General features: G+C 45.2%; 1 protein-coding gene across 3 annotated transcripts in view; it reads left to right on the forward strand.

Annotated features, from left to right (window-relative positions):
• The window catches only part of KLF7 (KLF transcription factor 7), a 57044-nt gene extending 31957 nt beyond the window's left edge, over positions 1–25087 (forward strand). For 2 of the 3 annotated variants that reach the window (XM_075512405.1, XM_075512404.1), the window contains 2 exons: positions 17931–18054; positions 24949–25087. In XM_075512405.1, coding sequence (XP_075368520.1) covers positions 17931–18054; positions 24949–25000 — 176 coding nt within the window. In that variant the 3' untranslated portion in view covers positions 25001–25087. The remainder of the gene's footprint in view (positions 1–17930; positions 18055–24948) is intronic. The other variant, XM_075512406.1, reaches the window with a different exon arrangement.
• Positions 25088–25648: the final 561 nt, after the last annotated feature.

A 25648-nucleotide genomic window follows, 5' to 3' on the forward strand; every position in this document is an offset into this window, starting at 1 on the left:
CTCTGGTGATAAAAAACAGTGAGAACAAATGAAAGAATGGCATGGAGTTTGAATGGAATATTTTAGGTAGAGAGGGAATAAGATGTATGGAAAGATGTCAGGCTGTTATTTTGGGTAATATTTACTAATGTTGCATATAAGCTCCACTGTGTAAGCTTCGTGAAGCATACCGAATTGACTTAGGTTTGGCTATTCAGGATGCCCACTCTCCTGTCATTTTTCATAGTCCCCAGTAGCTTTTTGGCTTGTATTCATTGGCAGTAATAGCTGTGCAGTTTGCGTGCGTTGCTGCTTTGTTCTAAGCTTCATATGTGATGAGAGATGATAAATTCCCATTAGCACTGTCTTATCATGTGATTATTCTTGTTTCCAGAGGGACTGCTGTAATCAGTTTTCTCAATTTTACTGTAAAATGTGTGGTCTCTTACGATAACTGCACATTTAATTCACGATCTTATCATGCAGGCAGGTTCCTAGAAGCGAAGTTGTTCTTGCAAGGTAGAAAATAACATGTTGGACCAGTGCAGTAAATCAAACAAATGTGTGGGTTGTTAAGAGAGCTGCATCCATCAAATACGAGGCAGCCCCGTAAAAGTTACATGGTCTGAAGTATAAATCACATTAAGACATAAAAGGCATTGGTTTTGATCTTTTTATATGGGCTTTCTAGTGCTTTTACTGGGGATAGCCACCTTGCCAGGAGTGACCTCACTTGTGATGCAGTGATTTGAAAGCCAGTGAAAGTAGTGCAGTAATTTTAAAATCTGCATCAACATGGTCAGGAGGCTCCTCGTAGCGCCAGTGCCGCTGTGAGGCTGGCCCCCGCCGGGGCTGTCCGGGGACACGTACCAGCCAAGGCCTTCCAGCAGGCGACGGAGCTCCTGTGAAGGCACAAATGCAGAGCATGAGAGCCGTTGATGTGGTGGTCTTGTCTGTTCAGATGTGACCCCTGCCTTCCTCCTCAAGCTGGAAGTGATGGGTCTTACACAGCTCTTCCTGAAGTTAGTCAGGGATGTGACATGATTACCTAGAAAGGGTGAACTTGTGGAGTTTTTCTGGTTTTGTTTCCCAGTAGGTGGGGATGTGGGCAAGGAGTCCTGAGAGAGCACTTGCAAGAACCACTACTCTTTCAACACCTCCACCCTTTGGAGTCAAAAATCTTGCAAGATTTGCATGCTTTTGAACCTGGCCTTAGGTCTGATTGAATTTTGTATCTGAGGTCAAAACCTTTCCCCTCAGTAACATCAGCATGTGAAATCTTGTGTTTTACAATTAATTCATGACAAGAAACATTTCTCACTGGCCCTGTGATACTTCTGTTGAATAGCCTTAGATTGTACATAGTGCCATTGACATGTATGTGTCTGCCCACCCACAGCAGTGCTCAACATGGTGAGAAAGGCAAGTCCACCTTTGCTGGCAGATGGGGAAGACCTGTATGAGATGATGAGACTGCAGCTGCCCGGGTGCGGTGCCCACAGCTCCCGCTCCCAGCACCTCACCTAGTGGGTTCAGCTACCCCTCTGATCTTGCCAGTTAAACCATCAGTGGTTTAACCAGCCCCTAAACCATTTACTAGTTTATGGGAGTGTTCTTGTTTCCATCCACCAAGTCCTAAGCAGATAGCATAGGGAGTTAGGAAAGCAGGAAGGCAAAAGATAAGAGGGAATACAAACTTGGATGAGGAGCTCTCCTGTCTTTGCAGCCATATAACCACCCTGCACCTGACCACGTCCCAGCTGTGCATAGCTGTGTAGAAAGCATGGTTTCATTTTGCAATGAGGACTGGATGCAGCCTTGTTGTTAAAATACATCTTTGATGCAGAACCTGGGAGCAGGTAGGCACCTGGGTCCCATTTTTCTCTGTGGAAAACAGATTGTCTAAATACCTTTGAACATTCACATCTTGGGAGCAATCTGAGTGAATTGAGGGGAGGGGTGTGATAGGCTTATCTAACTAGCTTATTTGAGTCCAAAGGACAAAGTCATTCAGACCCCTTCATCCTGCTTAAGTGCTCTGTTCCCTTAAAAACCACTGACCGTTGGATGCCTTAAATCAGAGCTGGTACAATCAAGACATTAAATCTGTTCGTGCTGACCTCTGCAGTGGGGTTTCCCTGCAGGGACCTCCTGCCTCCGGTAAAAGAGAGGGACAGAGAGGAATAGCTATGGAAATTTGGGACTGAATTATAAATGGCAGGGCTGCCTCCTTTCCCATGCACGCCTTCAGGGCTAGGGACAAGGAGCCCTTTTCTCCATCAGTGCTTTGGTTTTTTCACACCGTGAACTGAGTGTGCTGTGGGTTGCAAATGCACCCAGCAGTGCCAATGGCTAGTAGCCACTTGGCTTAGTCAGTGGCTGAGCCAGAGGGTCTGAAATGATTGCGAGATATTTTCCTTTGGCTGGTAGTTTGTTAGTATGTCATGCAAGAGCAGTCTGCCAGTTCGGGCTCTGTGTAAAAGGGTGTGAGTGCCCTGACAGACAAAGAGCTCTCAGTATGGGGTTCACAGGCGGGGAGGCAGATGCGGGCTGGTCACCCAACTTGCACGTGCAAAGTCCGCTTGCTGGATCAAAGGGATTTACTGCAGTGCATGAAAACAAGAAAACCACGGGCTGGGGAGCTGGGGGGGTGGAAGGCGGCGGAAGGAGGCTGCATTCCTTTCGTTCGTATGTAAGGCTGACCAGACAGACGCTGGCTGGCGTTCCTCACTGCTGCGTGATGAGCCAGCCTGGGCTGGAGGCAATACAGACTGATAGCAGCTTGCTAGATTGGAAGCGGTCTTCTCTTAGGGCTTTACTTTGATGGGGAGCCCAGAGACAGTCAGACCCCACATTGCACTTGGTGCATCCCCCACATTACTCTCCCGCATCTCATCTGTAAGAGAATCAGGACAGTGCTGTAAGGCCCATCAATGGCTGAACTGGTTATGAAACCACCTTCTGGATGACCTTTGGAGAGGGAAAAACAATCATCTGTGTGGGAGAGAATTTAATCTAGAAGGGAAAGGGAAAAACATTGTCTGGATAGAAAGGGAAATGAAAATATTTGACTGAATTAAAAGTAAGCTGGGGCATCTAAAGCGAAGGGTGTGTAAAGGAGCTAAGAGCAGCGGTGGGACTGGCTGTCAGAGGGCAGCAAAGAAGCCACTCGGGAGAAATAGCGGCTGGGCCTGTAAACAAGGGGAAGAGGTGAGCTGTAGGTTCGGAAAGACCATGCTGCCAACGTGAGGGTGAGGTAAAAACATCTAAAGAAGGAGCCACCAGGACTGGCACGGTAATCCAACCCTAGTATATTCTCTCACAGTTATTCATGGAGCAGACATCAGTGCAAACAATGACATTTTGTCTCTTTTGAGAGACAGAAATTTTTGTCCAGCCTTCACACATGCATGGAGATGAATTGCCAATGTAATGGAGAGTGCAGAGGGAACGAATTAGAATGAGCCAAAAACCACGTATAGTCATCAGTACTTCCTAAATTAGAAAACAGGATATTGCTGGTGAGTGTCTGCATGCAAATAAGTCTAAGGGTAAGCTGGCCTGTGACCTATGGAAAGATTAGTCATGGGACGTGGCTGTGTCTCCCAGATCAAAGACCTCTGGAGGAGATTTCTATCTCCTGACAAAACCATTCATATCAGCCTTCCTTGCAGTAATGTACAGCAGAAGGTATGAGATGGCGTGGGTGCTTTATGGCCAGAGATAAAGCATCACATATAAACTGACGAGGAAATCCTTAAGATTGGGATAGTGATAAAAAATGACACTTAGGGGGTTCTGCTGGGGTTTGCATTTTATGAGTATCAGAAGGCTTTGGGTTTTTTTCTTTATCCATCTAAAACCAGGATCTGATACAACCTAAGCTCAAGTCTGAGAAACAGTAGTTGGGCACCTCACATCTATATTTAAGTTTCTAAAGCCTAAAACAAGTGGGAAATACCCATGTAAATAGATGTTACAAGTCTACATGCAATCTTAAGATAGCACTTATTTAAGTGGAGTTTGTTTCACATTGTCAGGACATCGTATTTTAAATTATATAGTTCTTTGATCCAAAGTGCTGGGTGAGAGTAACTAAAACAAACAAATCCACCCTGCAGGAAAACAAATTACTACATTTGCAAGAAAAAGACGAGAGACATAACAGTATTAGAAAGAGCATTAACGAACAGGAAGGTTTTTGAGATGGGATTTAAAAAAACAGAGAAGAGCTTTCCCAAAGTGTTGGAGACAGAAGAGGAAACATCCAGAATTTGGAAATTATCAGAAAAGACCAAATTGAGGAGAGTAAGCTGGATGATAAAGAAGATTAATACGAAGTAAAGGAATAAAAGAGAAAATAAGACTATCTGTGTCAGTGATACCACATGAACGGGAAGCTGCATTGCTGTATTGTGTTAGTGTGGTAGCACCCGTGAACAGAAAGCCAATGAAGAGAAAGAAAAAGCAAATAGCCAAGCACACAGCACCAATTCTGCAGGATGCAGGATTTTGAATAATGACTGAGGGAAGAGCATTTGGGAGAACAGTATAGGTAGCACAGGAGAAATGAAAGCCAAAGCCCAAGATTTTTTGTTGTACAGAGACCCACGGCTTCGTAGCGAGTCCCCACCTCTGTGTGCAGGGCTGCAACGCAGCAAGGGGACGGAGGATGCTGAAGCTCCCATGGCAGCAGCTGAAGCAACGGGTGAATTTGCCACAGGAAACAAGAGCAAGGGAATTGAGGGAGGAGGGGTGTGTGAGGAAGAACTTCATTCAGGGCTGGATTTGTTTTGGGGTACAGTTGCATTGCCAAATTGGAAAGATGTGTTTTGTTGTGAGGTTGGGTTTTTTTGAAGTTTTTTTTGGTAAAAACATAACAAGAGTTTATCAAAGCTGATTAAAATAAGCCCAACCTGGTCATGAGCTCTTTAAAACTTCATTATTTTGAAGCCTTTTAGCCATTTGGCAAGTTTGGAGGGGAGTGTTGTGATTTCACTGTGGAGGGCCAGAGCCTCACTGCATTATTACAGCGAGAGCTTAGGCTGAGGAAACGAGCTTTGTGAACCTCCCAGGCGGCAGGAGGATGGGCCCTGCCAAAAGCAGCCCTTGCCATTTAAAACACCAGTGGTGTTCATCCATTGCTGACTTGCCAATACCTGAATTCTCAGTCCTGTGTTTCTGCTCCATCATTTGCCAAATCAATAGCACAGGACAAATCTTACTGTTTGGGTTTGAAAATGTAAATAGGTATTGTTGTTTGTTTATTTGCCATGTGAGATGATTTTTGGCACAAGGGAGACCTAGAAAGTGATGTTTGCTGTCTGTTCAGCAGCTGCAGGAGGGAGAGTGCAGCCTCCAAGTGTTATGGCGGGCTGCCTCGGTAAGGCACGGAGGAGCCATCTCTAGTTTGTCATCTAGTGTTTTCTTTATACCCATCCACCCCTGAGCCCCTGTGAGGCACCCAGCAAGGGGGCAAATGATAGGGATCACAGAGAAGGACTGGAAGAAAACACCCTCAACTTGTCTTCTGCTGATTTCCCTTTGTGTTGCTGCTGTCCCGCACTGGATGCAAATGGCAGGTTAATGACGAGAAGCTATGATTTTCTTGTCCGTTTGTCCAAAGCACTGACACTTCTGAAGTATTTGAGGTCACAGCAGGCCTGAATCACAGAGATGTGCTCAGAGATGCTGTTTCAGGCTAAGGTGGGCTTGCTGGTTGAGAAGGGCCTGAGCAGGCTGGGAGAGCCGAAGTGCTCTGGGCAGGAGAAGCCAAGTGCGCTACCTCTCATCTCAAAAGCAGGTTCTGGGTTAGGCTCTTCCTAAGCACAGTGTGGGCATTTGAGTCTGGGTCATATCTGGGCAAGCAGCCAGGAGCCTGGATGGACCACTCCTAATCCAGAGCCTACCTTTCACACCCCATGCGGACACAGTCCTGCATACCTACATACTAGCAGCAGCAGCTTGCAAGCAGGAGCAGATGAACTGCAAGGCTTCGTGGAAGCTGACCTGAATACAGCGGACCTAAATACAGCGTCCCCGCTTCTGCCAAGGGTGGTGTGGTCCCAAATAAAACCATGGGCACCATGGTGTAGGTGGTGCCCACCTTATAGCACAGACCAACTGCAGGGAGGGACACCAGCCAGGCCTGCATTAGCACTAGGAATAATGGCTGAAAAAATGTACTTACAGACAGCTGAAGGGCAAACTTATGATGCAGAGAATGCAGGGTGGATTTCATGAATAAAATTGCCTCTTTCTGTTTTGCTCCAGTTCAGGAGAACATGTATTTGTGTCTTCAGAAAACAACTGTCTAACACCACTCTCAAAAGCCAGTTGGTTACCACATGTCAAGCAGTGAATGGTAATGTGCTGCAGTTGGTTGAAATGCATGAGAGACAAGGACATCAAGTGAGGGCAGTTTAAAGACTAGTGCAGCCATTTCGGGAAGGGGAGGACAAAATACTGCACGGGACCTGCTTTAACCACAGGTCTCTGAGAGTGTCCAAAACCTTTGTGCCATTGCAGAACCAAAATCTTTCCATACATCAGCTTTATACATGATAAGAAGGTTTACTAAGAATTAAAAGCCTTTAAAACATTGCAGGCCAGTTCACAATTCCAGCAGGTCCCATTTGTGGATAGGCACCCAAACGCTGCATTGGGCAGATTTGCTCCTGAAGGTGTCTGGCCTTCAAAACCTGGGCACTGAAAGCTGGGGCTGCAAAAACCGAATGCTGAAAAAACATTTGCAGGCACGCTAGCTAAGCTAATGATGACAAGCATGTGTTTCAAGACAAAAGCTGATCCCCAGCTGAGTTCTGAAAGAAAGGTGTCCTCACTGTATGGCAGTGCACGTTCAGAGGCTTAGTGGGATTTATTCTTTCCTCCTGTACATCTGGACTCTTACCACCGACAGAGAGAACTTAATAGATTAGTTGGACAATTTTGCAATGTCATTCTAGCTTTTTATGATGACCATAAGTGATCATTAGTGCACTAGAAGCTTGTTTTAGTTCTTGGAAATTAATGTTATAAAATACAGGCATGCACATCTGCACGTACTTTTGTTTAATATGTAACTGCATGGAAATGTATTATGGTTAATTTTGCATAAACTTCCATTTGGATGTCGTCTTGTTGGTCACCTGTAACTTTGCAAAGCTTTTCCTTCTTCAGAGTGAAATTTTCCACATTTGGTCTTTTTTCCAGTGCGGTTACTGTTTGTTATTTTAGAAGTTGGAGGAAAAATACTTGTTTTTTAGGAGAATGTGGCATGTGTGTTGAGGAGGGGCAGGGAGAAAAGAGCTGTCCTCAGTGTAACAAGTTCAGCTAAAAGCTTGGCCTACGTAACGGAAAACAGTCTTTGAGTAAAGACTTCTATCTGTGAATATCTGGGTGAAAATTAACGTGAATGGACTAAGCTATGATCTGTTGTAAATTGACCTTCATATGAGTGTGGTACATGCGATACAATTTTATCAGTAATTCTTTGCAAAACCCATAGAATCCCAAAGGTGATTCTTTTCCTGGTCTTCGTTTGGCTTTGAATGTGTGTTAGGAAATGTGTTTCATACAGAAAATGTCTTTATTTTTTAAAATTTTCTCCCTGAAGACACAGCGTCACCCAGCAATGGAATTTGTAGTACATTTGTGTCCTCCTGTAGTTACACTCATCTGGCAGCATGAATGACCTGGGTGGTTTCCAGCTGGGTGCTTGTACCTCCCTTAGAGCTAAGGACAGGTAATCATCTGTGCCTTTTCCAAAATCCAGAGAAGGAAACTTCCTAGCCAGTAAAATTAATTACCTTTACTCACTGCCTTGTGCTCTTGAGACCAGGCTGCTTGGTTCACCAAGGTTTGCCTAGCAGCGTTGCCAAGACCTTTTTACCGAGCCCTGCTCAGCGTGAAGCAGCGAGGAGCTCCCGTGCCACCGGGCACAGCTTGCCACCTCCAGCCCCAGGAGAGGGAGGAAGCACCAGGGAGGACGGGATCTCGCTCAGAAACATCGCGCTCCTGCCACGTGTAGGTAGCCCTGCCCGGACACCGGGGCAGCCTTCACTAGGAGAACTTGCCAGTGTATTTTTTAAGCCCAAGCACACAGTTTCCCTTCCACCTCCACCCCTAAATCAAACCCAATACCTGAATGAATGAAAGCATCCTGGGTGTTCCGTTTTTCTTTTTGTTGTTGACAAAACTGGGAAACAGAAAGGAATGTGTTTTATTTTCCTCTTGTGTTTATTCCTGTGCTGTCTCTGCCAGTATGCCTCCTTTTTTTTTTTGTCATCTTTCTCCAATTTTTCAGTGGCAAAAGGGAGAAAACTAAGTAATGTAAATGACATGTAAATGGTGAAAAACATCATCACTGTAATACGCAAAAAACCACATTCATTAGCAAAAGGATGGAGCAAAACTATTTAAAATGTTAGCATTTGGAAAAGGGGGTGTCTGTTCCTCTTAATTTTTTTTCATTGGTTCTAGTCCCTGATACATGTTTCTTATATTTTGCCTGGAATATTTGCCTTTATATTTTGCCTGGAATTTCTCAGAAAGTCTTGGCCTAAAATGTGGGTGTCCAAAGAGCACGTCTTCGATACATTGCTCTGGATTATGTAAATATGCACCATGTCCCATAAAGGGCTGTCTCCATTGTTCACCCTCTGGGATAACTTACAAAAAACAAAGGGAAAAAATATATTTCAGGGTCCTGGAAAAATCTGACCCAGTGAACTGCTGAATTTTTCTCCTTTTTCATCTGTTCCTTCTGCCGCTGCTACCTTGCCTTGCCTCTTTGAGCTCACAGAGCTCCACTGAATCTGAAACTAAAAGCCCTTATTAGAGGAGATTTTTTTTAAAGTTCTTGCCGTTCCTCTGGGGACCGAAGTAATGGCAGCTTGAAGCAGCGGAGAATGTGTAATTAGGGCAAACAGCGATGCCTCGCATGATGGGGAGAAACAGGAGGAGAGGAGGGGAAGCCGCAACAGCCAGGCGTGCGCAGGCTGTTACTAGGAGACCCCGGCACGAAATGCATGAGATGCAGGGTGCTAATGGGCCAGCCCGCCGCCTGGGTACCAGCCCGACCTGCTGCACAGCTGCTTCTGCCCTCCCGTTGCCAAGCAACTCTATCCTTATTTTTTCTTTTCTTTTCTTTTTTTTTTTTTTTTTTTTAAATTTTCCTCCCCCTCTCACTCACTTATTCTGGAAGCTTAATTGGGTAGTTTTGCTGCTGGTGTTGCTGCTGGGTGCCCGCCTGGGCCTGCCGCTCTGCTGCTGTCCCCAGGGCCTGGGCTTGCGGGAGGATGTGCCGGCAATTAATGGGGCAGAAGCGCGGGTTGTGTGCCCGGGCTGGCGCCGGCATCCGTCCCCTGGCCCCGCTCCCCGCCAGCCGGGAGCTTCCTTCGGAGAGGAGCTGCGGAGAAGGGGTTTGAAAGGGGAGCGGCGTTTCGAAGGCTTTATCGCTCTCAATGGGAGCCTTGCATAGACCCGAGGAGATAAAGCACGGTGTTCCTCCCCGCCTTCCGTGCTCGGCATGTATGGCAACGGGCATTCGTTAAATGCGTCCTCTTACATAGAGTAGAAAATGGAGAATTTCCATTTCTTTGCATGTTGCTACATGCTTTGCTTTTCTCTGCTTTTCAGCTAGGCAAGTGGGCTTTGTGGATGTGTGTTAGGTGATTGTGTGTATGTAAGACATAATGCTGCAAAAATTCATTTATTTTCATGTCCTGAATGGCTACATGCCGAAGACTGCTGCTGGCTCGGTAGACGAGCTTTGGCAAGGCCCTTAGGGACTAAATCCAGAGCTTTGAAGTTTGTAGAAAGACTGATTGGACATTGGGTCTGGTTCTTAACCTCTTTTCCCCCATCTCTAATATAGACATGATCAGAGCCATCTCTCTATAAGGGCACTGCTGACCTTTTTGGATGAAAGGAGCTGTACATTGTTCATGGAAATGTACTGCTTTTACACTTGATCATCCCTGCCCATCTAAAAATAGGTACAACCTTCTCACATTGTGTATTTCACAGTCCTGTCACATTCCTCTTCTGCCCCGTACTGTCTCCTGCCAGCTTTTCTCTTGTGCTTTGTCACCCTTTCAAAGGCTTTTCCATCTTTCCAGCAGGTGGCAAAACTGTGAATAAAATGCCTTTTTTTTTTTTCTTTTTTCTCTTTTTGGGTAGAAAGCATTGGCAAGCCACTTAAGCACTGACCACTGCCCCCCCTTGCATTCCTTTGTAATAATAAAAATAATAATTAGGCTTTCTATTCTCCAACAAAAATCAATTAGGAGTATATTGAGGAATGAAAGGCTCAGAAAAGTATCTGAAATTGATTTTTGTAATTAGTTTTACTGGTTGATGGGTTGCACGCACATACGCTTAGATGTTAGCATTGATCTCCAGAGGATGTGTGTATTAAATAGCCTGCTCTTCCTTTTTGCTAAAGAAATGAACTTATTAATCTTAAAAAGAGGGTGATGTTGTGCGCTGAACTGCAGCTGCTCACTAGCTTTTCTGTAACCTCACCAGCAGAGCAGCTGCCTGAGCCATGTGATGGTAACTTGCTGAATCTAATGTGAAAGTGGGGATATTTAACAAGCAGCAGGTCTTGGGCTACTCCTCTTCTGTGTCCCGTATTTGACAAAGTGTGCGTATGTAATGAGGGAGGACAGGCACGGGTGTTAAGGAGACCTGTCTGGTTAGATTTCATTTTTTCACGAGTCCTTAAAACTGAATGTCCTTCTGCAACATGCCTCTGGTAAATATCGCGTAGCTCTTACCATAGGAAGAGAGGAGTGACCGGTAACATTGTTGTGCCATGTGCTGTGTGCTGATGCTCGGCTAATTAGAAGAATTATGGCTCGACTTCATTGGTATGCCATGTATGTAGCTTGTAAAGCTCTCAGGGACCCTTGGAGATGAAGAGTGCTACATAAATATAAAATATTGTTAATGTGATGTTCCACATTAGGCGTCCCATTGTGCTGTGGCAGACTTTCGTAATAAACTGCAAAGCAAATACTAATGCCTGCCTGGCGTTTCTCTGCAAGGCGATCTGGGGAGCTGCTTCTCACCGAAAACTGCACCGGCTTCTGGCATTTTTGAGCAACTTGTGTCTGCAGCAACAACATCCCCATGGGCACTGGCCTCTGAAGGGTGCCTTGGGTCATCCCGCAGTGACACTGCTGCTCGCTGCAACGGCACGGTCCCACTCACCAGCCCAGGAACAGCAGGTCCCAAAAGGATTTCTCAGAAAGGGTGGCAAAGGAAAGTTATTAAAACACTCTCTTAAAAAGCCAGTGGCACTACTTGATTCTTCACACATTTCTTTGCACGACTCAGGCCCCCAGAGCTTCCTTATAGGAGAAATCCAGGCAAGAAATCTTGCATTTAATTCCTTTTTCAGTTGTACTTTGCAGTTTCTCTGATGCTCCAGGAACACCAGTCTTGGAGCAAGCATAGCTAAAGCTGTCTTTCAATACATATTTTTAGACATTGAGGCTTTTAGAACTAGTTTCATTTTGAATAGTTTTTAAATCACAGATTTTAAAAAGGAAGGAAATGTTTTGTGTTTCTTTCATAAAACTTTTTTTTTTGGATCCTGAAACTATAAATAATTCATGGTGGATTAGAACACATGGTGATTTTTAAGGGGGTATTTCTGTTGTTTTCTTAAAGACACTTTTGCATGCTAGCTTTGTGTAGTTACACAACATGATATAAAGGAGCTCTTAAAACATAGTAAAACAAATGTCTTATTTGAATGGCCTTCAAAATGTGCATACAGACAGGATTTGGGTTTTTTTCCCTCAGCTTCTTTAAGCATTTTTGGTTAAATCAGTCATACTGACAAAAGGACTCCTGTGACTGTACCACGTTTTAGCACGGAGAGATACCGGCAAGGATTTTGACTGTGATTCTCCTCTGAAGTTCATTGCTTGATTATTGCTGAAACTGCTTGATTATTTTACTAAGTGCACTGTAATTAATATATGCTTGGGGTGTGGTATTTAAGGTGGGGTGCAGGGGAGCAATAAGGAAATAGGTACGGATGGATAATCATAGTATCTTTCTTTACTTTTAACTCTGTAAAGATACAGGGTGAAACTCAAGACTTAATGGGCATAATGGGCATTTTTCCAGTGACTTTGATGGAGCCAGGATTTCACCCCACAGCATTGCCACCTCTGTGATCTTACCGTGCACATCCCAAAATCTGGAGGGTTTTCTTCTTAAAGTCCCCGCTATTGAAATCCAGGGAATAGAAAGCAAACTCCTTTCTCTGTATTTCATAATAAATGTTTCTAGCCTGCAGGGCTGCAAAGAGAAGTTTAAAATCGTGGCCCTAGGTTATCTACAAAGCAGAAGGCAAATGATCTCTAAGTATTACTGTTTTCTTCTTTAATATCTCATTATTTCTATGGGAGACTGGACTCGTGACTTTTTAACCCTTGGGGTTGGCAATAAATAATGCAGATATAAGATGTATAATATGCCCGGCATCCATTGTGTGCTGTAGTTTTGTGATCGTGACAGTGTCCTCGGCTGATCTCGGTTATGTACCTCTGTGTCCTGTAACCTAATGTTTCTACTAATCGCTGCCACTGTGAGATGTCTATAGCAAATGCTGCCTTACTCCTTGTACAAAATAAGTATCTCTGGGACCTAGAGGGTGCCTGCAGGATGTAGGTGGCAAGGACAGGGGGTCTCTGGATTTTGAGAAGAGACAACATCCCCACTGCTGTGTTTTGTGAGGGAATATTTATTGTGGAGGCTTGCATAGGGTTTACAGTCTAAGTATGTGTTGGAGAGAAAACCTGATGTTCGCTGCCTTGTGCCTGGAGAGCAAAGATACAGCTGCCTGCAGCTGAGCTGCTTGCCTAGCCCCTGTACCATCAAAGGAGAAAAATTCACCTCCGATTCCAGTCTGACTGGGGTCTGATGTGTCACACTCGGCACATGCCTTTGCATCTCCATTAACTTGAAAAAGAGCCATAGGTGGCTATTTCAGATGATGGCTTTTGATATCTAAAGTTGAATGAGGTGAAACGCACCAAGACTGCCCGAGGCTGGAAATGGAGGGAGAAGTCTCAAGGACCAGTGCAGTATCTCCATCACAGAACCAGCCCAGATCTATCAATCATGTTTTGCTGGGAACCTGGTGTGTGTTTACCACAGTAGTGTTGCTAGGATTGTGTGCTTGGCTCTTTCATATTTTCAAATGATAAATTTTTGGCTTTCAAGAGAAAGCTATACCAATCATTTGTTTATTTTTATAACCAGGTGCCTAATATTTAGTCTTGCATTTGTCTTAGTCACCAAAGGAATACTGACCCGGTTTCAGGGCTGTCAAAGTCTGATGGATTTTTGTTATGGCTCATAAATTCTGGCTTCACTATTGCATGTTTCCCATAAATTTGCAAAGGTCTTTGTCCTCCACTTACCAGATTGGACCAGGCTGGATGAAATAAGGAGGACAGCAGGCCAGACTGTACTGAAGTGTGCTTTGGGAGGTACTTTTAGAAGAAGAGCTAAGTTGTGTGAGGTGCCATGAACAGAAGTGGAACAGAGAGCCTTTTCCCCAAGCATCCCAGTCTCAGTGTATGAAAATATGCTCCAGGAAGATAAAAAGATTAAAATGGGCTATGGACCGCAGGACAGAGCCACAATGAAGAGAGGCTGGTTCACAGAAGTATGCAGTCATGATGGACTGAAACCCTAAAGCATATTTGAAGGGCTAATAGCATTTCTGTACCACTAGCTTTTCAGATTATAAGGTCCTTCTAGATCAGTAGGCTTCAGCACAGTGCTCTGTGAGCTTGCAGGCGTGCACAGGCTGCTTCTCGGGGATCCTCAGCAGGCAACGGGCTGTGTCTATGAGTGTTTTCTGGTGATCAAGCATCCCCTTTTGAGGTGAGTCTTCTGGTTGCCCCCATTCACTGTGCTTTGGTTCAGCCTGGCCAGAGCACACACATTTTGGATGGCCTGACCCGGGAGGTGCTCTGCAACTGCACAGCTGGCACGCTTCACCTACAGACGGGTTCAGGCCACAGGACCAGGCTGTGGCTAGCCAGAAATAACACCCTTCAAATGCATGCGGTGTGGATGTTGGGTCCTGCATACCCACCGTTTCACTCAGCAGCTCGCCTTTACTGCGCTGCACTGCTCTCTCATGCACATGCTGCCCAAGGAAACTGGAGCGTGGTCAGTAAGCTTGAAATCACTAGGTAGCGGTCTCCACCTCCCAGGGAAAAAAATAGAAAAAGCTGAAAGCCACTATTCTGGGTCGGTTCTAGAAGATTTTCCATAAGCAAATGGTACGTTGTTTTAACACTAGCGCTCATCTCACAAAATTGCATAATTCACTGCTTGAACATGTGTCTGCATTGCTGGCTGCCTGCCCTTCCCAGGTGTGTTTGTGGATGTGTGAAAGCTGAACCAGCCCTACAATGTGGAGCACATTCTGAACTGAAACAGCTGAGTATTTAACAGCTGCATATCTGGGTATCGGCTTCTTTTTGGATGTGCATTGGCTCCTCCGTTGAGTGCACTTGTATAAATGTGGATTTATGGATTTGTTTAAGCCCTGCACAGATCCTTGTGTTGAGTAAAGGTGAGTTAAGGAGTAGAGCCTCCTTCCTGGGAGTGGCTCGCAGGCATGAGTTTTAAGTGCGGTTATTAATTTTGAGGAATTAGAGCCTGAAAAAAGTCAGTGTGGCACAGCTCCGTGATGTTCCTATTTTTAATTGGATTTTGAAGCTCATAATTAATTTGTTAAAAAGGAGGAGATCCTGGCCCTGTAGAAGTGAGTGGGAGTTTTGCCATTGCCTTCAGCAGAGGAGGATTTCACCATCTATCCTTTTATTCTTGCTAATCTTCTGCAACGACAGAAGAGCAGCCTGGCATGTGGAAAGGATCCTTCCCATTTCTTCTCCCTGCCATTGCCAGTAGTGAGCTAGGAGGACCCTACCCCCTTCTCCATTCCCATGCTTCCTACAGAGGTACACCTCTGCAAGATACGCTTTCATTTCATCTTCGGGTAAGGTGAAAGCAGCTGTTAAAAAAGCAGTTTCTTCTTAGTCTTCATGTGCAGAGATACGGAGGTGTCTCTCCTCCTGCCCACTCATGTTTTTGAGTAGCTGCAGGAGGGCGGGAAATCTAACCTCTTTGAGGTCTCTGGGTCAAGGAGCCGTCTGACATGGCTTTAAAGGTCACCGTGCTCCTTTGCATTTGTCTTGTGTCACGCGGAGCACTGTATGCCAGCCTGCTGTCTGGAGCACAAAGAGGTACTGTCTGACATTTTGTGGAACGGGGCTTGGGTTACAGAGGAAAAGCATCTGAAAACAAAACTCAGCTCAGGGCTGTGCAAGGCCGGACCAGGAAGACTTGAGAGAGGAGCCCCCTGCAGCAAGTAACAGAGATATGTGGCATCCCATGGGTTTACCAGTAATCATGCTTGGCATTTCTGTCTCTTGTAACCTATATATAGCGCTGTACATTTTCAAAGCTCTTGACAAATGTTAACAAGCCAAACTCAGCTTCAGTCCTAATAGCCCTTGTTTCACAGAAAGCCCAGGATGTTTTTCCTTCACCCTTCTGCTCTGTAGGCGACTGTATCCTTCAGACTGGCTGTACCTGCCAGATTTGGCTGAGCAGTTGTCTTCTGCGCTTGCTTTGCAGCGCGTGTAGCAAACATATGCTGCAAGGCGGTTTGTCTGCCTTGCTGTCTCCGCTCTAAGGTAGGCACTAGAGAGCGTCAGAGAACCGAGGAAGCTGAATTATCATCGAGACTTGTTTACTGACAGCTTTTAAAAATAATGCATGAACTGTTCAGACAAAACCGGTGCACCGTCATAGACGTGACCAGGGCTGGGGAAATCCCTTTTCTGTGAGAAGGGGAGAGCAGATGCAGTATGCCAGGTAGGATGTCAAGGGCTGGGGGGGAGGGTGCTGCAACTGCAGCTCTAGTGTCTGGGGCCAGCACTGGTGACAGTGGTTGAATTACAGTTGAGTAACCAGCCCAGGAACAAGACACCGGCACTTGGCTGACTAACAAGAAGTTTCTTGCTTTTTTTTTTTCCTGAAGAAATCCTATTAAAAGAAAAAAAGAACAAAAAGCAAGTCTGCAGAGATGACCAGGCAGGCACAATCTGAGTGGGGTGGTGTTATTGTTGGCTCAGTCCCTTGTCCTGTTGGGCATTTTCCCGTGGTGGACTGCGGCACACAACAGAGACATCCAGGCTGGCCTTTCTGCATTCTGCAGGGACTGAGGGACAAACGGATATTTTGGTGAAGTCTTGCTGGCTGCTGCCCCTTCTTCATTGCTTCACCTCAATGAATCCTTTAATTGAGCTGCTGAGCCAAAGAAACTTCTCAGAGGCCAGTAAAATGGCTCAACTCCAGTTAACATCTCAGCCCACTCTGCTGTTCTCTCTGGGGCGGATGACCACTGTGCAACAGAGCTGCCTGTGCAGCAAGAAGTCTGCAGAAACTCACTCACCAGAGAACAGCTTTGTTTTGATGTATTTTGATGCAATTCTCTTGCCCTCTTCACTTTTCTTGTTCTTTTGGCCTCTTCAATTTGTCACCTTGAAATACATAGGTCTCCCATAATCAGATCTCACTCGTTTACTTGCTGAATAGACATGCTAAATATAGAAATCAGTGTCTCTGCACTGAGAAATTTGTCTGCTGCGGCCAAATGATTGTTTCACGTGACTGGCATAGAGAGGTCATACAGACTGCAACTTCAGTTTGGTCAGTGGTGGGATTTTTAAGATCACTTTCTTAGCAATTTTAAGAATAAATAAGTAATAATCCCTTCTCTGTTTATAATTCCCAGCTTAGAAGCTTGGTAGTGAAAGTGATTTCTTGTCTGCATTTTATCTCAACTCCCTCCTCTTCTAATGCATCCATACGGTGCTGACTGCCTGGGGAATAGTGAAATGGAAATAGTGAAATGCATCTCCTCCCTTACATAGGAGGAGATGCACTGGAGCATTTGTTCTGGGGGAGATGATAAATTTGCACGCACACGAATACATGTACACTGCATAAGAAAGGGAGAGGCAGGAGACCTTGGAATTCTCCGTCAGAAGGTGTTAATGACTCCGTGGATATTACCCCATGGCAGACTTTGATCCACAGAGACTGGTTTGCGTTAGAAGATAGGTAAACGTGAACACAGCAGACCAGAATCTCTCCTGTCTTATCAATGCACCGTTTCACTGCCTGCAGTGGTATGGTTAATATTTCGGGGCAGAATAACAGCTGATAAAGGTGTAGTGCACAAAGCCTGAAGGACCAGCTGTTTTAAAGAAGAAAACATTACTCCTCTCGCACTCACTGCCCTGACACATAATTTCTTGAACCAAGGAACAGTTTTTGTTGTCAGAAGCAACTAAAGAAGGTGCAGTCCCAGGGGGCAGCAGGCATGAAAGCTTGAGGGGAGCAGATGTGAGTCTGGCCATGCGAGGGGTAAATGGCAGCCGGGGTAAAGCACGTGATGCAGTGGTGGTGGTCGCTCTGGACTGGTGCACACCTGCAGTGTGTTCAGGTGTTAGTACAGCCACTCACAGGTACCACAGTAATTCATCTGGCAAGGGCAGAGTGAGCTGAAAAGCTGACTGAAAATCAGGCTCCAGCCACACAGCAGGACAGGCATTTGGGGACGTTCTGAGGGCTTCTTTGAAGAGTAATTGACTGGTTTTGTGAGAAACGGGAAATAAGGTTGTGCAAGAATTTTAGCAGCGGTAAAATCTGGGCTGGGTCCATCCTCAGTACAATGCATCATAAACCCTAAGTTGTTTCCGTGCCACGCTGGTCATGAATTGTGTGATGGGCTAACCTGCCCGAGCGGGACAGAGGTGAGGTGGGAGGACGCAGGGCTTGCAAGTTGAGTACTCAGTAATCCTGCTGCCACGCTGACTGTTCTCTCCTCCCCTCTGCAGGTGAGAAGCCTTACAAGTGCTCGTGGGAAGGGTGCGAGTGGCGTTTTGCACGGAGCGACGAGCTCACGAGGCATTACAGAAAGCACACGGGTGCAAAGCCCTTTAAATGCAACCATTGTGACAGGTAATGCAGCCTCCTAACACGGTGTTTAAGCAACATGTGGACTTTGTGGGTGGCATGGAGCCACCAGCTCCCTGAGACAAGAGACCTGGCTCCCAGCAGAGAGGCCCCTTCTGGCCTCCTGTCCCACTGCCTCGATCCCCGAGCCAAGGAGGGACCCTCCACTCTGTCCCTGTACTCCCTGCCTCAGCGGCCAGGCGGGCTGGCAGAGGGGGAATACTTCCTAAGCAGCCTAAGCTGTTTCCATCCCACAGCACAGAGAGAGTTGTGGGACTGGGTGTAGGTCTGACTGAAACCTGCCAGTGTCTGTTGTAGGCACAGGATTTGGTCCATAGGGCAGCTCTTCTTAATACTCTCGAAGCAGAGAAGAAGTCCGGAGCGCCCTAGACCACTTCAGTGATGGGCCTCTCAACAAAGCATCTCCACAGCTTTCCACCTCCTGGTTGTATGAGCCTGGTGCCCTCACAAAGGCAGAGCTCCCTCTACCTGCTCTGCTTCAAGGGCTACCCCAAGCACCACCGCTGGCTGCCTGCGTTTCGGCAGGGTGGTCAGCAGAAGCTGATGGGCCCCACAAATACGAGTGTACGACTGGGGGGATGGGGAGCATGTGTGGCTATTGTGCCACAAATCTATAGGAAATGTCTAGGACAAAAGAACGTAATTTCTGTACGATCATTGTCTTCTCTTTCCACTGAGTCCAGGGCTCCATGCTTCCCCAGATGAAACAGGAGAGTCAATGAAAGACAGCAAACGGCTTCATTTTCAAAAGCACAGGAGTGATTTAGGCACATCTGACAATTCAAGTTCATGGGGTTGTCTTGTGTAGGATCAGTGATCTCTCCACATTCCTGCTAATTAGTGAATCTTTTCCTACAGTTTTAAATCTCACCCTTGACATCTATTTGATGTGGGAAATACTCTGCGCCTTCATTCTGCATGGGCCCAGATTTAAAAGCCTGACAGGTGCCCAGAGCCAGGGTTCCCGAAGAGCCTGTCATGCAACAGTCCTCCTCTGGGCACTCAGAAAGGAGGGGCGAGTTTTGCCTGGCGAGCTGAGCACCCAGCAGCTCCCAGTGAGAGCCATGGTTGCTGCCGCTCACTGCCGATTCCTTTTTGCAGTCCTCACCGCTTTAGCTGCCTGAATGAATGATGAGCTCATCTGAAAAATCTGGTCATCCTTGCTTGGTGCTGAGCATTTTTGAAAGCTGGGTTCTTTGAATTTAGAAACAAAACCAAAAGAAAACCCTCCTCCCCATCTCCAATCCCAATTGATAAGAAATTAGGGTGGAGCAAAAGCAATTACCCCTGTAATGACTCTTGACAGCACTGACAGGATCGAACAATGAGCACTTCTCCCCCTCGCACCCCCCCAGCTGGAGATTGGCAGTGCCCTGGGTGAAACCTGGATCCACTATTGAGTAATCAAATAATGTGCTTGCATCTGAACATGTTATCCAGCTAATCCTATTTATATATATTTTTAAAAGAGGCTTAAGAAAATTACCCATCTTTTTAATGCAGCACTAAGGTTCTCTGCTCTGATAAGGAAACATTTTGTAATACAATAAAGGCTCTAGGAAGCCTCTGGGTACACCAGACCAGCAGAGAACATGCGTGGAGAGAGGATGTGTGGGACATAAACAAGGGACCCCATCCTTTTATGGGAAGGAAATTCGATCATTTTCACATCCTGCCTTTCCAAGAGCTTCATCTCCTTGAGTGCTCTTCTCCCCTTGTCTCCCCTCTTCCGGTCCCCCTTCCCCCATGGAGAGCTTCCTCTTGGATTATCTTTTGTTTTATCCCTGGATTATCTTTTGTTTGCTCAGAATGAGGGACAGGATAAGCCAAGTAGGGACCTCTGGAGTGCTGCTTTTGTATAAGCATCTGTGTGAAGGAGAACAGTTATGTTCCCTGTTTTAAATGTAAGGAATTGCCTTTCTCTTTTCTTTCCTCTGAAGAACAAACTAACCATCCTGGCCCCACAAACACATGCACACATACACACAAAGCCCCAGGGTTTCTGTGTCAGGACAGAAAATATTTGTAGCAGAGATCTAAAGAAATACAGTCAGTATTTCCAACTCCTCAGTCTCTTTCAGCCCTTTGTTAAGTGTGCATTCTTCTCCCTCTACTTATTATCCCTTCCTACCTGGGTTTTTTCTTTGGCAGCCAACTCAGTTACTGCAGTCAATAGATATATTCCTGCAATCATCTGATGCATTTTCTGCTCTTCAGCTGAATCTGTAGATGAAGGAAAAATATTTATTAATAAGTTAAGAGTGCTGGGGATTGTGCACTGTTAAACTCCACGCACATACCATCTGTGTGTGGTGGTAGGAGATGGATTTGTCTTTACTCTCCCAGTCAGTTGTTGCAAGCTCGTAGAGTGACGGTGCCTGTTCTTCTTTTGGCCCCCTCTGCCATAGCACTATTTTTCCTTCTTTTCTCATTCACAGATCTCTCTACTACCACCTATTGCAGATGTCACCTCAAGCAAGCACTGAAACGTGCCTAAATCTGTCCTTAGCTATTTAGGCAGACTTTTAATGTTAAAGACGCTCCTTCCTGAGCCAGGGTTCCCAGCTGGAGAACAGTTTCTCCCTATTTGAACTGCTACCCTTTATTGCACCCACCATTATTGACAGGAATTGTAGTCACTCCCTCAGACATCCTGGCTTGCGAAACTTTAAGGAGCCTTTTGGAGCTACTTCTAACAAACAACACTGATGTAGCACAAAACATATGCCTGTTGTTGTTCAGAGGTGAAGGCCATACCTTGGCAAGCAAAGAAGGGGAATGTTGTGCACACAGTCTGGATGCAGTTCCCTTCCAGGCTGTTTTCAGATGCATTTGTGTCTCTGACCTTCTGACCAACATCAAAGGGCTATTAATGTCCTCTGTGTACAGGTCAATTTTAAAACGAAAGAGATAAGAAGACATGATTCCCTTCTCCTGCTGGCCCAGCCCTATCCCAACACCATGCAGCCCACAGATCACATTGTTAGTTATAGCTGGCAAACTACCACTGGTTTGAGTAGCACCATATGTACTGCAAATGGTGTGTGGTTTGGTGGCAGCAGGGGAGAAAGGAGAATCAGCTGAAGTGGTGTGGAAAGCAGTGTGCAAGTCCCTAGTGCCTTCCAGACACCAGGGGTATGCTGATTATTAGCATCCCCAGGAATTATGCTCTTCAGAAACACAGGCTAGGGTTCTGTCCCTCACACAGTGCAAGCCCTCAGCACTCCGAGGGGAACAGAATGACAGGGTAGTGGCACTCACTTGTTCTGCATAAATATGTGTTTAGGAGATAGCAGCTTAGTGCCAGACTATTGGGGTATATATTCCTCTGTGTGTGTGTGTGTGTGTGTGTGTACACGTGGTTTCCTTTTTGACAGTAAGCTAAGAGCACGCTTAGCTGGAATGAACACATCCCACAGCGGAGAATCCACAGCTGGTAAGAAAGATGGCTGAACAATATATTCTCTTCTCATCGTAGTTACCTTCCCTGTTTCTCCTGCAGAGGCTTCAGTGCTGTGTTGCTAAGGAGAGAGAGCAAAAAGAGAAAGGAAGGAATTGTGGTTGTAAGCAGGGAATTTATGTACCACACATCACTATATGACTTTCAGAATTAGGGTATCTTATTCTAGCATAAACTGTCCTTTCTAGGAAGAGCTGGACTGAGGGAGGGATGATGGGGAAGATTGTGATGGGCCCACGTACAATGTGCAGAGCTGGTCTGGAACTGGAAGAGGTGTAGAGCCAGAGGTGTGGAACAAGGTCTTGTCTCACGGGCAGGACTGGAGACCAGCAAGCTGCTGTTTCTTAATTTGTGAAGAAAGAAGTTTCCCTTGACAGCTTATCCTGTGGAGCCTCTTCCGCTGCTGCCTCTAGTTCCAGAAGGAAAAAAAACATGTCCACTGATCAATAGCTTTTTTTGACTGTGATTTAGCTGCAAAATTTTGTAGGGACTGTTTTACTATTGAAAATAAAAGTCTGCATCCACTAGCTTTACTGAGAGGTAGAACTAACCAAATTAGTCAGCAGGAGAATGTGAAGAATTAGTATTGTACCATTTTATTAGCTATAAATTAGCAAATATGGTACCATTTTATTATCTATAAAAATATTCTAGGGCTGAAGAATATACTAGATGCTAATACTGTGGTTATTGATGTGAAACAATGTATTGAATCCATATTTTTAACAGATCTTGCTGTGCTGTGACTCAGCATACATTTTCCTGGGTTGCATCTATAATAGAGGCAATTGGAGAGGAAAAGCCGTGCTTGGGTGGTGGTCTTATGACTAGTCCTAGACTGAAGTGCCAGCTGGTGCATGTCTTTTTGGCAGCCACTCAAGCTGTTGTTTTGTTTTGGCAGCCCTTGTAGCCAGAGCATGCTGCTTTCTCATTTTAGACTGACGAGAGAGATGTTGGTCCAAGGGTGTATTTTGGCACCATAGGGCTAGAAAATTCTAGCTGTGCTGAGCCTGCTGTGTTGAAAGCCAAGTGTCCATTGTCAGATTCGTGTCTGTCTCACTGTGCTTCATATAGGAGCTCGGAGGAATGCAGCCTCCGTCCTATTTTGAAGTCTTTCTTCTTAATTTTTGCCACTCTGAAGGTATTAACCCCCTTGTAAGCTGCTACAGATCAGTAGAGAACAGCTGTCTTGAGCAGAGCTACGCTCATCCACAGAACATGAGTATCTAGCTTTTCTTGCGAAAGTCGCCTTCTTATGAAGTTTCTTTGTCTTAAAAATGCACCTCTCGATCACTCATCTCTGCATGTAGGTGCAGATAGATTGCTCATGCAGGAGAATACTGCCAGTGGGACAGAAAAGATCCCCTAACTATTTAAAATCTCTTCACTTTTATAGTTCTTCTCTTTCTCAGCCTTTCTCTGCTTAGGGTGTTTATCCTCTGCGTGTTTGCCTTTAGACTGAGTGTTCTTTTTTTTTATCTTTGGTTTTGGCTTTTTTTACTGAGTAGTTCAATTCATTCTTTTACCTTCTTTCTGAAAAATACAAAATACTCAACTACTGCTTGTTTGGAAATACATTCAGTGCCCATGTACGAGCTATCCAGATTCTCACAATAAGACATTTGGATATTCTTCAGACTGATATTGGTGGCTGTTTTATACTCTGTCTGTAGGACAGTGAAAAGACATTCCAGGCAAGTCAGTTCTGGAAGTAGCTTTTCATGATGCCCTCGGAGCCTACAAAAACAGTTTACTCAAAAGCCACAGATATGTGCGTTTTGTGAGATATTTATAATAGATGTGTTTTGCTATTAGTAAAAATAAATGAGCCAGTGTCTTATGGCTTAGGGTGGAAAGAAGGCAAGCCAAGATTTGCAGGAAACTTGGAAGCCTCCCATTTTAGTGCTCAACTTGAAGCATCTAGTAGAAGTCTAATTTCTGAGAGTGTCTGAGTCCTGCCGCTCTGACAGTCAGGCTCCATTTTAGGGCTTTGGGGTAGGCAGCCAGAACCACTGCCCACTTGTCCTGCGGTTTGCTCTCTGGTGCCATACATCTCTTTAATGACACTGTGATGGTGGCTGTGAAATGGGTTGGTGCTTTCAATCCCATTTCTAATGGGCATGAAGTCGAAAAAATATTCTTGCTTCCTGGCAGTCTTGATAAAATGGAGTATATATTGAATGACAGGGAAGAAAAGCACTTGTCCTCCTGAGAACTTACTCCCCTGATCACTCTGGCAATATCTTGGTGGTGTGAAGTGCCTGAATTTGGGCTGCTGTTCCTGCTGCTGAGTGCCCTGCAGCATGTCTACTACAAGGTAGCTGTTCTAGAATAGTAATTCCTGATTAACTCTTTGTGGGATTGCTTTTCTCCTGGACTAAGTGTGTTTTATTCTGAGTATCTTAACCCACTTCCCAAGTGGATTAAGTCATTTCAGAAGAAGGCAGTCATAAGCCTTTAGAGAGGGAGTTAATCAAGAATAGATGCTTCATTTCAAATTCATGCCCTACCTTATTCTCAATTAACTGCGTGTTTAGACCAGCCCTAAAACTCAACTAGTTCTCTAGGGTCGTCGCTCTAAGTCCATCTCATCAGCATCCATCTACATGTTGAGAATGTCAAAGCATTACATTTTCTTATGAGATGGAGAAAAATTGCTTTGTGGATAAGGAACAGAAGTTGAAAGCTGAAGTCCTGGCAATTTTTTTCTGGTTTTACCACACTTCTTGTGTGATTTACAATTTCCTTGCCTTCTCTGTCTCTCAATTTTCACAAAATAGGCATAATACCTTATCTTCTGTCAACATCCTTCAGGGAGATAGCATTCATCAACATCCACATATTACCACCCAGATTCCCAGCAGAGAGAAAGGGAGAGATATGTAGCCTGACGGATTGTCAGCCTCCAAACCCTGAACCAGCTTTCCTTCCAGTTAGGAGTTAGAAATGAGAATTCAGCTTTCAAAACTGGCATCGTACTTTGGTGCTTGTTGCAGGTGCTGGGCGCTTGAGAAAGCTGGTGTTTTTTTAAACTGGTGTTGCTGAGTACTTGAGCAAAACTGACTTGTTTTATTTAATTTTTTTATATGCACACACCCCCTTACACTAAATATTTGATTTTATACTACAGGTGCATAGATGAGCACTCTTCCCTGATGTTTGACTCAGTGAAAGAAGGGGGAGGGAGAGGAACTGAGAAAGGAGCAGAGTACTCTATTTAGCTGCCGAAGAGCCAGGATAGTTGGCCACCTGTGGTCACAGAGGTCAATCACCCAGAGTTTGGTGGCGATCCGTGGATAATCTAAGGAACGTCTCTAAACCTGGATATATATTCCTCCTGTACCTAAGGAGGAAGGAGCAGGAACCCTGTTTTCCCAAATCCTGTATTTATTTCATTTCCCACTTGCTTTATTTTGCAGGTGTTTTTCCAGGTCTGATCACCTCGCTCTCCACATGAAGAGACATATCTAAATATCAGTCAGCTTGGCATGGATGTCACCTAGGCTAAGTGTTGTGAGATGAAAGTGGAACTCAAGTTACAACGCGCTGCCTTGCAGGAGAAGAGAACTTGATCACGTGTAATCCTCTGTACAGAGACCACACGCTCACACTGTCATGCACCCAGTTATACTTCAATACGTACGTCGGTTCTTTATGCCTTGCCCCAGCTGGATGCGAGAAGATGCAGGCGAGGAAATGGTATAGAGGTGAAGTCAATGAGAAGGAACAATTGCTTACAGTTCTTCGTCCCTCTTGGATTTGTTTCCTGTTTTTGCCAGTGGAAATCAAAGCAAACGGAGGAGGCTTCCCTGCAGGTGGACGGCAGTAGGAGGGGCTTATTTAACTTGCTTCTCAGTGCAACTCAATAGGAGAATATGTTGTCTTGAAGTTGCATATTTGTAGCACTAACTTTCTTTTTAAATAGATGGGGGGAAAACAATGACCTAGAAAACCAAATCCCAGTTTGGTAGCCAAAATTAACCTCTTGGTTCATTTGTTCTTTGTCTGAGAATTCCTAATGTTCAGTGCGTCAGACTTCTCACAGACACTTTGACCTGTCTTGGTTTTGGTTCTTCTTCCTAGAACTGAGCTATTGAGATCCTTTTAAGTCAATACCAG

Source organism: Mycteria americana, chromosome 9, assembly GCF_035582795.1.
Source record: "Mycteria americana isolate JAX WOST 10 ecotype Jacksonville Zoo and Gardens chromosome 9, USCA_MyAme_1.0, whole genome shotgun sequence".
NCBI lineage: Eukaryota > Metazoa > Chordata > Aves > Ciconiiformes > Ciconiidae > Mycteria > Mycteria americana.